The sequence below is a fragment of the Vigna unguiculata genome, chromosome 8 (genome assembly GCF_004118075.2).
Source record: "Vigna unguiculata cultivar IT97K-499-35 chromosome 8, ASM411807v1, whole genome shotgun sequence".
NCBI classification, from domain to species: Eukaryota; Viridiplantae; Streptophyta; class Magnoliopsida; order Fabales; family Fabaceae; genus Vigna; species Vigna unguiculata.
In genome coordinates, this window is record NC_040286.1 from 17,244,911 (window position 1) to 17,259,258 (window position 14,348).

Here is a 14,348-nt window from a genome sequence, read left to right on the forward strand (position 1 = left end):
AGCAAAGAAACCTAAGTGAAACAGAAGAATAAACAAATTTGTAATAAACTTTTTTATTAGAACAAAGAGACATTGATGTATAACCTTCTGAATATAGTTTTTTTATGAATTTAGTCCAAATTAAGTAAAAAAGACACCATAATCGTTCATTGAGGATTCACGTTTCAAACTAAAAAAAAAAATGACTTGGAAATTTCACCTATTTCATCCAGATGAACCAACATCTTACCGTCAACAACCTGCAAAAGAAAAACATTACTAATGCATGTATCATAAGATTTTCATATATATTTTCACATATATGTAGCGAAATATTATCGAAAACTACAATCACATAAAGGAAGATAAAAATGAAACACTAAATAACCTCAAAATAAGGCACTATAGGTGATAAAAAAAAGTATTCAAAATCCGGAAGCGCAGAGAAGAGTGAGAAAAAAAAAAAAAAAAATATATATATATATATATATATATATATATATATATAGATATATAACAAATAGCATACAGCGGCAACATAAAAATATAAAGATAGAACGCACAATAAAAATCTGCAGAGTAGAGGCTAAACCCTATAAGCATAAAGAAAAGAGTTGAAAACCGTGATGCATAGCGTGACACCTAAGATAAAGATAGGCCTGTAAGAGATTTGAAACACATCCAAATTACAAGGAGCCATGCATAAAAAAGATTTATGCAACCACCTGTTTACATTTGAAAAAGCCACGGATGCATTTGATTTTTCCTTTGAGTTGGTGACAAAATTTAGATTTTGTACTTCCTTGATTGTTATAATTATAGATTTATTTATTTTGTTATTTTAGGTGTGACACGTGCAATTTATCATTTGTGCCCCTCAATTTTATAACTTATATAGATAAGATAATGATGACAATATTTAAATTTTAAAGTTTAAAAATAACTTTAAGAAAAAGCTTAGAAAGATGTTTAAAATTGAGAGAATGTTGCATCTAAATAATAATTATCAAACTGTACATTTCATTACATATAATAGTCACCATTGCCAACTAATATAGCTAAACTTCCCAACAATAAAGCCCGAATAATAAAATAACAAACCAACTATGAACAACTGAACACTCGAATCTGCAATAACCAAAGACCCTCCAACACCAAGAAGACGTCCTTCTAGCTTTCCCTACACACTAAATTTATCTTTTATTTCTCCTTATTTCGCCCCTTTGGAGGTAGCAACTGCCAATCAAGAATACCTAAGTAAACCAATGAATCTCAGGTTGAAGAACCTTAGAACACTTTTACTTTATTCTGTGCAATTCTTTGGAAACTTCATGATGATGAAAAATTAGAGGAACCACCTAAGTCATGACAGTGTGTTTGCTGCTGCCCTGCTGCTTCTTGTTGAAGCCCTGCTGCCTCTTGACATGCCCATCCTGATTCTTGTGCTCTTCATCTTCTTTCACAAGGTAATTGTCTACCTGTGCCGCAGCTTGTCGTCCCTCCGAAATGGCCCACACCACCAGGGACTGACCCCGCCGACAATCCCCGGCTGCAAACACCCCTTTCACGTTAGTTGAGAACCGCCCATAATCAGCCTTGAAGTTTGACCTGTTGTCTCTATCCACACCCAACTTCTCTGCAATTGTCTGCCAAAAACAAAAGCAAAGCATATCATCACTTAGAAAAACATCACTACTATGTCTGGACTTCGCTAGAACATGATAAAAGTCAGAGCAAAACACCTATGATGTTTTTTCATGTTGCACATAAACATTTATAACTGTTACAGAGACATCTTATGTCCCTTAACTTCTACATAAACTTGCCATTTTCAGTTAGTAGCTTTTTATGAAATAAAATAAAGTTATTTTGATGGATACTTACAGGCTCGGGACCAAGGAAACCCATGGCTAGTAAAACTAGGTCAGCTTCAATAATCTCTTCCGAACCCTCAATTTCCTTAAACTGAAACTTGCCTGTTTCATCCTTTTCCCAGCAAACGCGAATCACTTCAAGTCCTTTCAAAACTCCGTTTTCATCCCCGACAAACCTTTTAGTCAGAACCTCGTATGATCTTGGATCTTTGCCAAATTTGGCTGCAGCCTCTTGGTGGCCGTAATCTACTCGGAATATGCGAGGCCACTGCATTCCAAAAATATTATGTTGGCACTATTTAGCTCAAAGACTCAAGTCAATAACAGTAGTTAATATGAACAAAACTATGTTGGCAACTATTTAGCCATTACTAGTAATTACGAGAGTCCAATTTCTGGTTGTCTAATAATACTAAGAAGATACATGACAGAATTTTAAAACTAACAATCCAAATCTAACCTGAGGCCACGGGTTGCCAGGAGCCCTAGTTGGTGGGGGCTGAGGAAGGAGTTCAAGATTTACAATGCTGCTACAACCATGACGAATGGACGTTCCTATGCAATCTGTGCCAGTGTCACCTCCACCAATGACCACGACCTTCTTGTCCTTGGCTGAAATGTAGTTACCATCTTCGAGATTACTATCAAGCAAGCTTTTAGTATTTGCATGGAGAAACTCCATGGCAAAATGAACTCCTGACAGCTCCCGCCCAGGTACAGGAAGATCCCTACATGAAAAGACTCAGTACACACCCACCTAAAGAAATTGAAATAAATCAAATGGGTAATAAGGACTTCATGTCTCTGCTTCACCTTGGTTTTGTAGATCCTACAGCCAAGACAATGGCATCATTTTCCTCCCGAAGCCGATCAAGAGAGTATAAAGGGTCATTTCCAACATTAGCATTCACCACAAAGTCTACTCCCTCCTCGGTCATAAGATTCACTCGTCGTTGAACTACATCTACTTTGTCAGATTTCATGTTGGGGACCCCATACATCATAAGCCCTCCAATCCTATCAGCTCTTTCATACACTGTTACCGTATGACCCATTTTATTTAGCTGATCAGCAGCTGCCAAACCAGCTGGTCCACTTCCAACGATGGCTACTCTTTTCCTGTATCATGAAAGATATTATTACTTAGTGGTAACAGTAGTCAATTTCAAAAACTTATAGAATGTTCCAGTTAAACTATGCTAATTATGGTAGCAGAGTTGAACATTTTAAAACCAGAAAATTACTAAACATCAACTTGGTGGGTTATACATATTTGATGAAAAGGAACAACAGAATAAAAGTATAGAGATGCTAAGAAGAAAAACAGCTTACCCAGTTCTCTTGACCGGAGGTCGTGGCACCATCCAACCCTCCTCAAAAGCCTTATCTATGATGGCACATTCAATGCTTTTAATAGACACGGGATTCTCAATAATACCAAGGACACAAGAACCTTCACAAGGAGCTGGGCACACCCGACCAGTAAACTCTGGAAAGTTATTTGTTTCAAGAAGCCTCTCTAATGCTTCCTTCCACCTATTTTGGTATACTAGCTCATTAAACTCTGGTATTTTATTTCCAAGAGGGCATCCAGAATTTTCCTGAAATATTATGCAAATATCTTCAGTTTAAATGCAGGTCCAGAAAACCCTTTTAAGAGAATATCTAAGTTGTAAACTAAAAATGAAAACTTGGAAGTGGAAATGCACACCTGATGACAGAAAGGGGTACCACAGTCCATGCAACGGGCTGACTGTGTTTTCAACAGGGGACCAGGCTTTGTCTCCTCCATCACTTCCTTCCAATCTGTCATGCGAACATTAGGATCCCTATACTGAACACCCTCGCGCTCATATGCAACAAAACCTCTATGCTTAATGGCATCACTGACTCGACTTGGCCTCTTGGGTGCCTCAGCCTGAAGATATTCAAACACATCAACACGGATAGACTGTGCAAAACTTATTTACATTAAAAATGAATATTATATTATAAATTTGTAGAGTGAAACCCAATCTAACAGGTTTTTGTTTTTAAAAAAGATCGTGCTTTTCTTATGAAATAGAACAGCAAATGTACAAATATTATAAAAAAAAAGTTGATGGTAAAAGTAAACTAACCTGACTCTGTTTCTCATTCAAAGATGCAGCTGCCAGTTTCTTTAGTTCTTCAAAAGCATCCTTCTCTACGGCTTGTGCTTCATCATCTTGCTCCTCTGCATCTTTTGCTGCATGCACCACTGCATCTTTGGAGGCTTCCTCAGACTTCACACTAGCTAGAGCACGTTTATATTCCCGAGGGAATACCTTGATAAATTTAGGAAGAAGATTCTCAAAATCATCAAGCACTTCTTTGGCAAGCAGACTATTTGTGTGACGCTGATGCTGCTGTATCAACATTCTAAGAGTATAAATGTCCTCTTCCTCTTCAACCTTGTCCAGATCTACTAGTTCCAAGTTGCATCGAGATTGGAACTTTCCATTCAAATCAAGAACATAAGCAATCCCGCCACTCATACCTGCAGCAAAATTTCTACCAGTTTCCCCAAGCACAACAACAGTTCCGCCAGTCATGTACTCACACCCGTGATCACCAACACCTTCCACAACAGCCTTAGCCCCAGAATTACGGACGCAAAATCTTTCTGCTGCCATCCCATTGAAGTAAGCTTCTCCTCGAGTGGCTCCATAGAGAGCCACATTACCAATCACAATGTTCTCCTTAGGGTCAAAATTACTTCCTTTAGGAGGATACACAACAATCTTGCCACCGGATAATCCTTTACCAACGTAGTCATTACTATCACCTTCAAGTTCCAAAGTGATACCAGGACAGAGGAATGCACCAAAGCTCTGGCCTGCACTGCCGGTAAATCTGATATGAATGGTGTCGTTTGGAAGACCAGCAAGGTGGTACCGTTTAGTCACCTCATGGCTCAGCATGGTTCCCACTGCACGGTTTACATTATAGATTGGAGTCTCAATGTATACAGGGAGACCCTTTTCCAAAGCAGCATTAGACAGACTTATGAGCTTGTTATCCAAGGCATTGTCCAAACCATGATCCTGTTTTTGCACACAATACTGAGCAGCTTCTGGGCGCAATTCAGCTGCAGGTCTAAGCAATAGAGAGAGATCAATGTTCTCTAGTTTCTCGTTGCTCTTAATGACTTCCTTATCAACCTCAAGCATATCAGATCGACCAACCATCTCATTAACTGTCCTAAACCCAAGCTGGGACATAATTTCTCTCATTTCTTCTGCCACCATAAAAAAGAAGTTGATAACATGCTCGGGTTCTCCAGCAAACTTTTCTCTGAGCACGGGATCTTGAGTGGCAATGCCAACTGGACAAGTGTTCTTGTGGCACTTCCGCATCATGATGCATCCAAGAGTAATGAGCGGAGCAGTACTGAAGCCAAACTCTTCTGCACCAAGCAGCGTAGCTATGGCCACATCTCTCCCTGTTTTCAGTTGGCCATCAGTTTGGAGGACTGTACGACCACGAAGATCATTAGCAACCAAAGTCTGGTGGGTCTCAGCCAGGCCAAGTTCCCAAGGAAGCCCAGCATTCTTTATGCCAGTCCATCTGGATGCCCCAGTACCTCCATCATGACCTGAGATCAACACATGGTCGGCATGGCCTTTAACAACTCCACTTGCAATAATTCCCACTCCAGCTTCAGATACCAACTTCACACTAATCCGAGCAGTTGGATTGGCATTCTACAAATTAACAAAACGGAATTAAACAGGATTAACGTCTATTTAAGGAATATTAAATTAAATCACTGATTGAGAAATAGAATCCTCAGATGAAAATACCTTCAGATCATGAATTAATTGGGCAAGGTCTTCAATTGAATAAATATCATGATGGGGAGGTGGACTGATAAGTCCTACCCCGGCAGTTGAATTCCTAGTAACAGCAATGTCTCCTATAACCTTGTGGCCAGGAAGTTCACCTCCCTCCCCAGGTTTTGCTCCCTAGAGATGACAATTATGTTAAGACAATACCACTCTGTTATGTGAAAAACTACAGAGGTATATATACCTAAAATAGCACCCAGAGGTGGCTTGAAATCATAGCATCATCTGCCATGAATATAAATTCATGAACAATAGAAATTTAACACCAAAAGTAATGCAGGGTCTGGAGACCAGTCAATGAAATCTCTTGATACTTAAGAAAGAGGACAATAACCTCAATTTAATAGACTAATTTTGACAGTTACCTGGGCCATTTTTATCTGTAGTTCATCAGCATTTGTAAGGTAGTAACTTGAGACTCCAAATCTCCCACTAGCCACTTGCTTAATGGCACTCCTTTTGGGATTCCTTGTGCCATCAGGAAGAGGCTCCATACGAGATGGTTGCTCCCCTCCCTCACCTATAACAAATATGCAAGAAACCAATCATCAGATAATCTCATAAATTGATAAGCTTAATCATCATCTAATACAAATAGAAACTCAAGTGGTGAGTAACTCGGGATATTCTGGATATTTTTGAGAAAAAACGATGCTGGAAAACATGCTATGCAAATATATGTAACAGTTCAGAAAAAACTGCTTGGATATTCTTCCAAAACGTTTAACAAACCTGTGTTGGATTTCCCGCCAATTTTATTCATAGCCATTGCTAATGCTGTGTGTGCCTCCAATGATATTGAACCATAACTCATGGCCCCAGTGCAGAACCGTTTTACTATTTCGCTAGCTGGCTCCACTTCATCAATAGGAATTTTAACAGCTGTCTCTTTAAATTTCAGAAGACCCCGCAAATTGCAAGCCTTGTTCAATTCATGAATGAACTTGGCATACTGTTTATATGCATCTGCACTGTTAGTTCTGGCAGCCTCTTGAAGCTTTGCTATAGCAACAGGATCATTCAGATGAACTTCACCACCCTTTCTCCAGTGATAATCACCAGGATTTGGTAACGCTACAGCTTCTGCACTTCCAGGAGAGAAAACACGGGAAGGAAAAGCCAACTCATGCAGTTGCAAAGCATCACGAGCAAGTGCCTCGAATGTTGCACCCTCGACTCGACTTGGAGTCCCAGCAAAGCACTTCTCAATCACTTCAGATGAAAGACCCAGAGCTTCAAAAATCTGAGCACCTTTGTATGATGCCAAAGTTGATATTCCCATCTTGGCAAGAACCTTCATCATTCCATAGTTGCTTGCTTTGAAATACTTCTTGACCAACTCTTCTTTTGAGTGGAATTCACCATTTGCTTTAGGTGGGATCTTTCCATCAACCTGCAGTCGCCAAATTGCCTCTATAGCCAAATATGGGCATATAGCATCAGCACCAAAACCAACAAGTGTACAGAAATGGTGCACTTCACGTGGCTCAGCAGATTCAACTATTAAGGCAACTCTAGTGCGCTCAAGTGTTTTAACTAGATGTTGATGGACAGCACCAACAGCTAGAAGGGAGCTCACGGCAACACGTTTCCTTGAGAAGGCTACAGATTCAATCACAGATGTAAATTAGATTAACGTACACCCTTAAGAAGTAACTTTAAGCAATAAAAGGTCTCCATGTGTGTAATACCTCTATCAGACAGCACAAGTGTGGTATAGCCTTCTTTAATTGCATCATGTGCTTCTGCACATATCCTGTCCAAGGCTTCCTCCAAGCCTCTCTTACCACGTTCCTTTGAGTACGTTATGTCTATAACTTTGCTGTTCCATCCCCTATAGTTCATTTTTTTAATGGCTTCCATTTCTTCAGTGGATAAAAGGGGACCTTTGAGGGAAAGGCGGTGACATTGCTGCTCCGTGATTTCAGTCAGATCGCCTTCTGGACCAACCATACATCGCATAGAAGTGACTATTTTCTCTCTGATAGGATCAATAGGAGGGTTTGTCACTTGAGCAAACATTTGCTTGAAATATTCAAAACTAAGTTTCTCTCTATTAGACATGACAGCTAGTGGTGTATCATTTCCCATTGACCCAAGGGCTTCTACACCATCCTTGGCCATAGGAAGTAACAGCATTTCCAATGATTCAACTGAATATCTGCATGTATAAAGCGGCATATAAAAATCATTTTCTTCACAAAAACTGCTGATAGAATTGAACAAATATTAATATTGGATGTTGCATACCCAAAAGCTTTCAATGGAGCCAGTAAGCCATGGATGCCCATATTTACCATATCTACGTCATCATTGGATGGCTGCAGTTCATTGAAGATGCAACAATTAGACTTGTCTACGAAAAATTTGTGAGTTGTTCACATCAATATTTATGCTATACTTACTGGAGCAACTCCTGCTATCGGTGGTGGTACTCTTCCAGATTCAGGAACAGAATCAACAATGTCTTTGAGTTCAATTTTCTGATTTTTGAGCCAATCCTCATAAGGTCTTGCCAATGAGTACTGCTCTTTTAAGGCATCATCATTTACAACTGCATGCTTCTCAAAATCAACCAGAAGCATCATGCCAGGATTTAGTCTTCCTTTCCTACATATATCTTCCGGTGGAATGTCAACAACCCCAACTTCACTTGCCATTATAACTCGTCCACTATGAGTGACATAGAAACGGCCTGGTCGCAGTCCATTCCTATCCAATGTAGCTCCAAGATAGTGACCATCGGTAACTGTAGAGAAATTAGATTAGATTAGTGCCAAATCACAAAACCAATATGAACAGGACAATAATATGTGTAGAACTGCAGCCCCAGCAAAATTTACATGATATAAGAGCTGGCCCATCCCATGGCTCCATGAGAGCTGAGAAGTATTCATAAAATGCTTTACGCTGAGAATCCATGTTCTTGTCATTTTGCCATGCTTCAGGAATCATCATCATAACAGCTTCAGGGAGACTTTTTCCTGAATGAAGCAAAAACTCGAGCACACCATCAAAAGCTCCTGCAATATAAAAACTACCAATTAGGATTCAGTATAGGACTATAGTCTTGGGTGCTGATATAATCTTTAGACACGATTTCACCTGAATCTGATGAATTTGCATCCACAATGGGCAAAAGCTTCTTTAATTCATTCTCTGATAAACCAAGCTCCTTGCATTTTAGTAAACCCTCACGTGCCTTCATCCTAAGAAATAAGCAATACTAGATCTATTAAAATGCAATTAGTACACCCCACAAAATTTACAATGCTTTTATGAGCACCCATAATCATCTAGCACCAAGCTTGACGCGCACTCAACTGACACAGTTCCATCTTTTGCGGAGGAATGAAGATACAATCATGTAATTAACAGACACTATTTACCATTCATCATTTCATCATAATGTGCTGATAGACCATTTAATTACTGAAGGCATACCAGTTAACATTGCCTCTGAGTGTGTTGATTTCGCCATTGTGTCCTAATACACGCATAGGTTGAGCACGATCCCAGCTAGGAAAAGTATTTGTAGAAAACCGTGAATGTATCTGCAGTTATGCACACCAAACAGAATATAAAACAGTGTAGAAAGTCAAATGAAAAAGTGCTGTTTATTCCAGGTGAACGCATATATTAAGTGCCAGTAGAAATTCTAGAAATCCTAAATATCCCATTCACTTTCACCAAAAATGGTTTTTCACTCCACCACTTTGAAGAAATTGTCCTCCAGATCAACTACCCACAGAAAGCATCAGCAGAAATTTCTGCAAACATGATTTATCTTGATAATGAACTTTCTTACCAACTCAACCATTGCATCCAATCCAGCATCCAAACTCAAACAGTATTCAAGGAAGCGGAAGAACTTAAGAGATCATTCAAACCTCAATGCCTCAGAAGTCATTCCCCAACCTTGCATCTCTTCAGTTACTGGTTGTTCCCATGCTGTTTGTTGGAGTATGAAGTTAGTGGAGAAAGAAAATAGGCTAATGGTTAATATATTTACCAGGGCCATGTAGCTCGTAAACCTTTCATTGCCAAGATCAGCAAAGTAATAATCCCTCAACTGAGCTGGTGTTAGCTGACCCTTGTAAACAACAGTCCTGTACAAAATTGAATAACCATCATGAATTTCACATTGACTGCATAACTTTTGCAGCAAACATAATTTACACGAGAAAATGAGATCCACTCTAGACATCCCACCTTGATGAAAGTGAACAGATATAGAAATCAGTAATGCCGTCATTTTGGAGGTTTAGTGCAGATGTAATAGCTGCCATGCTGAGCTTCCTTAATATGTACATCTGCAAAAACAAAGTATCTATTAAGTTCTATCACTTAAGAGTTAATCATACAGCGACAAAAATATGAGCTGAACCTAAAGTTGTTAAGCAAAAATTCAACTCTCAGCAGGATTTTATATCTGAAGAAAACTTCACCTTTGTTCACTTAAATATTTTAACACAAATGTCTTTCCACCAATGTCACATGTAGAAAATGTACCTGTCTTTCCAAATCAACATTTGATTGAGCACTTGGCGTCAGAAACACCTGTTCAATCACTGGTTCCGTCTGTAGAGCCGATTTGCCCAATTCTGTGTTATCAGTGGGTACAGACCGCCAACCAAGAACAGTGTGCCCCAGAGATTCAGCAACCTTAAACCAGAAGCACGGCATAGTCACTATCAATTGTCAGTAAAATATAAAACAATAATTACAGTAATCACAAAAGGTTAAAAATATTAAAAGATAATTTTAGCTAGTGGAAGACAAGTTCAGCAAGATAAAAATAGTTTAAAAAGTATCATAAAAAAAAGTACAGCACTCAAAAGCTATTATTGTTGTTCATCAAATCAATTCAAATTAAATATCAAAAACAAAAACTTCGGAATTAGATTTACCTTGGTAAATATTCTTTTGCTTTCCTCCCTTCGATTTTCAGACCTTGGCAAGAAAAACATGCCGACTGCATATTTTCCTTGGGGAGGAAGCTCAAAATCCACAACCTGCAACAAGACAAACCTATTACTTAAGATAACTGGTGCTAAGTACCAATAAATCAAATATTTTTTTTCATCAACTAAAAGGGTACAGACTAAGAATGAGCCAATCAGAACTTATCTTAATGCAATAAATACTATTTACTACTTACCTACCACCTAATAACTATATAAAAATTAAAAGCCCCTTGGGAAAAAGGAAAAAAAAGCAAATGCAAAGCTCTTTAGTATAAAAATAATTCTATTAATCGAGATGAAAAATATGTTGTTTCCCATCATAATAATAATAATAATATAATTTTGAATAAGAATATCGTACAAATCAACAAAGAATAACAATGATTAAAAAAAATGAAACAAATATAAGAAAAAGTAAGCATCCATATTTACTGCTTATTATGGAATCGGTATCCATAGAAATAAATACTACTCTAGCGACATTGAATTGTGAATTGAAAGATAAAAAATCTCAAATAAATCAAGCAGCTTTTAGTAAAACAAATCATCATCATCAACCGAAACTAACATCGTGAGTACTTCTAGAAAAATAACAAAATAAAAATCATAAAAATATTTTCAATGAAAAATCCCAATGAACAAACACAAACATATAGTTGGGGCATGATAAAATAGCTAGAAATTTGAGTGAAGCATACATATAAAAATCAATGTCTCATCTAAAAACATACATATCAAAAGAATAGTAAACAATGTCTATTCTGATATTTCTCTATATTTATTCAAGAGGACATATTTGTTTCCAGATAAACTGCAGCGGAAAGATGTTTTGAACAAATAACAGTTAAGGAATACATTTTGAAGATAAACACGACAATTCTGTTCAAAAAACTCGTGAGTTATTAATTTATTTTTAAGTGTGACGGGGATGACAGAAATTTTATTATTTTTTCAAAATGTCAATTGTCAATTTTATGTTATAAAAAGTTGTTATAAATAAAAATAGACACTTTATAAATCAACTACATTTATAAAGGCTTGAAGGATCACATACTAACTTCGAAGTAATAGTTCATCAATATTTGTTTTACTAGTTTTATTAGAATAGAACAATAAATGGAAATATCATGTTCATTTTGTGAATTAAAATAATATTAATGTTAAAAAAAGCTAGAATATATATATATATATATATATATATATATATATATATATAATCAAGTTTTATGTTTTTATCAGCGTAATATTATGAATTCCGATATCTATGTGGTCTTAAAAATATCATTGGAGATATTTGTAAAATTAAAAAATATGCAAACAAAACATAGAGGTAGATATTTGTAAAATTAAAAAGTGCAAACAAAAAACGTGCCTCCTGGTAAAAGACATGAGGCAGAGCAACAAGAATTCCAGCACCATCTCCAGTGTTGGCTTCGCATCCGCAAGCACCTCTGTGCGTCATCCTCACCAACATTTCAAGCGCGTCAGTTACCTGCAGTGCACATGCGCACCCAAATAATCGCACCCAATTAATCTTAAACATCCTTTTACATCCAAATCTAAAACCAAACCAAGACATACCGTTCTGCGGTTACACTCTCCCGACAACTCCGCCACGAACCCCACCCCGCACGAGTCTTTGTCCATAGCTGGATCATACAGCCCCAGTGGCTTTTCCGGCACGGCGGAGAATGCTGACCGGACCGCCACCCTCCATTTTGGCAACCGCCTTGATTGCAGCAACTGGATCCGGTCCAACCCGCTCGACCGCACCTGTGTGCCGAACAGTCTTTTCTTCTCTACGGTTGAGGCAGAGCACCGAGCAACCCTGCTTCTCAGACGCAGACGCGCTGCTTTGTTAGGGCTGTTGAAAACGTTTATTTGAGGGTTGTTTAGAGCGGGGATAGTGAAGGACAAAGCGTTAGACATTGTTCACCGAAAAATTAAAAATAAAGCAATAACAAGATGCAACGCTTGTGCTTCTTTTTTTGCGAAAATTTTAATTGAATTAGCTTGCGAGAAGTCTTATTTGAGCGTCCAGATTCTGTTACATGTGCCTGAATAGAGAAATACAGAAGATTGTATATATTGGATTTGAGGTATTTTTCACATTAAGAGAAACAGATCTGGAATTACTGGTTGAAGATCCGGGTTGTGAGGAGGTGGTAACCAAGAATTGAGATGTTAAAGGGGTGTCTGGTATGATGGGGACAGAATACCGAAACTGAGGAAGAAAGAAGATAAGAGAGGGAGTAAAACAGAGAGAGATGGCAGAGGGCGCGTGGTGTGAGGAGTGTTGTTGCGAGAAGAGGGGAAGGTGGATATATAAGGAAGAAGAAGAGGTGGTAGGAAGAGGGAGTGTAGGGACCACTAGTTGTTCTTGTTGTGCTGGATGGTGTTGTTTGTATAATTACCAACTTCGACCTCATCACTGTTCTGTTTTCTTTGTCGACAGCTTAGGATTCACAGTGACGCCACGTGCGAGCTGTTCTATGTGGCATGCTAAAGCCGCTCCATGGTGGGGCCTACAATCTGGGTAGGTTCGGTCGTGAACTAGGAACCTGTGTGCTATACTCCGCTGCGGCTGATAGACACCGTAAATAAATACTTTCTATTATTAGTATTTTTTTTTTCACCGTACTAGTACTATGAAGATACTTTCTAAGAAAATTAAATATTTCAAGATGCTTGAATGGATAAAAAGAAGGTGAAAAAAAAGCCTAATCATTTATTTAGAAATTTCTGGGTTGAATTTAGTTTTTTTTTAATTTTGGATTTAATAGTCAATGAATATGGCTTTCTCATTTATTTAGAAATTTCTGGGTTGAATTTAGTTTTTTTTTTTTAATTTTGGATTTAATAGTCAATGAATAGTTCAACATATGTTATCTTCAATTTTGTTCGTGAAAATTAATAAACTTAAACAATTGTTAAAATTTTAATTCAAATCATGTTTGTAGGAGATCGAAAGTTAATTAATAATAATTTTAATAGTGGATTATGTTATTAATAGTAGATTATGTTAAAAGAGACATAGTGTTTTAGTTGTCTAGAGATTAATTGAGGAAGTTAACCCTTTAATAGTAATATTTTATTTTCTTCTATAAATATTATGTGTTTTGTCATATTTTTATTACTTTTAATTTTGTTCGATAGTTATGCTTTGATTTTCTTTTTTCCTTGTTATGTGTTATTTAGGAAGTGAATTGGTCGTGAAAAAGCAAGGCTAAGAGAGATTGGTTTACACAAAATTAGTTAATTACTCCGTTTTCTACTACAAAGATTGTGAGGAATCTCACCTTTAAAAAAGTATATTTACTTAATTAGTTTTGATTGTCTTAGCATATCTTTAATTAAATTGTTTATCTTACATTTTATTAATTATTGTATTATTAAATGTAAGGTTATTTAGAATTTTATAGTAATGCTATAAAAGATTTATAAATCACTAGGATAAATTGGTTCTAAAATTCTTTTACAAAGATTTTCTAACTCTTATATTTTAAAGTTAAAAATAGTAAAACATGAATTCAAAAAATATAAAATAAAATTTTAATATTAAAATATTGACCTTTTTATTTTAAAAATATTAATTTTAAATATTTATAATATTGTAATTTATTTTATTATAAATATATTTATTTAAAATTTTTTACAAA

General features: G+C 37.0%; 1 protein-coding gene across 3 annotated transcripts; it reads right to left on the bottom strand.

Annotated features, from left to right (window-relative positions):
• Positions 1–936: 936 nt before the first annotated feature.
• LOC114194130 (glutamate synthase [NADH], amyloplastic) lies at positions 937–13,000 on the bottom strand. 3 transcript variants are annotated; one of them, XM_028084198.1, is made up of 22 exons: positions 12,271–13,000; positions 12,062–12,181; positions 10,633–10,737; positions 10,235–10,387; positions 9,935–10,035; positions 9,735–9,831; positions 9,167–9,276; positions 8,828–8,931; positions 8,566–8,745; positions 8,128–8,471; positions 7,973–8,043; positions 7,414–7,883; positions 6,455–7,324; positions 6,088–6,242; positions 5,678–5,839; positions 3,974–5,578; positions 3,565–3,771; positions 3,186–3,454; positions 2,667–2,972; positions 2,314–2,581; positions 1,864–2,121; positions 937–1,625 (listed from the first exon to the last, which is right to left on the bottom strand). In XM_028084198.1, exons 1-22 carry the CDS (start codon positions 12,616–12,618, stop codon positions 1,338–1,340), a joined length of 6,591 nt encoding a protein of 2,196 aa, XP_027939999.1. In that variant the 5' UTR covers positions 12,619–13,000; the 3' UTR covers positions 937–1,337. The 3 variants fall into 3 exon arrangements, with proteins under 3 accessions (XP_027939999.1, XP_027940001.1, XP_027940000.1); XM_028084200.1 differs by lacking the exons at positions 9,935–10,035; positions 10,235–10,387; positions 10,633–10,737; positions 12,062–12,181; positions 12,271–13,000 and adding an exon at positions 9,613–9,673 and having other exon boundaries at positions 9,757–9,815; XM_028084199.1 differs by lacking the exons at positions 9,935–10,035; positions 10,235–10,387; positions 10,633–10,737; positions 12,062–12,181; positions 12,271–13,000 and having other exon boundaries at positions 9,531–9,795.
• Positions 13,001–14,348: the final 1,348 nt, after the last annotated feature.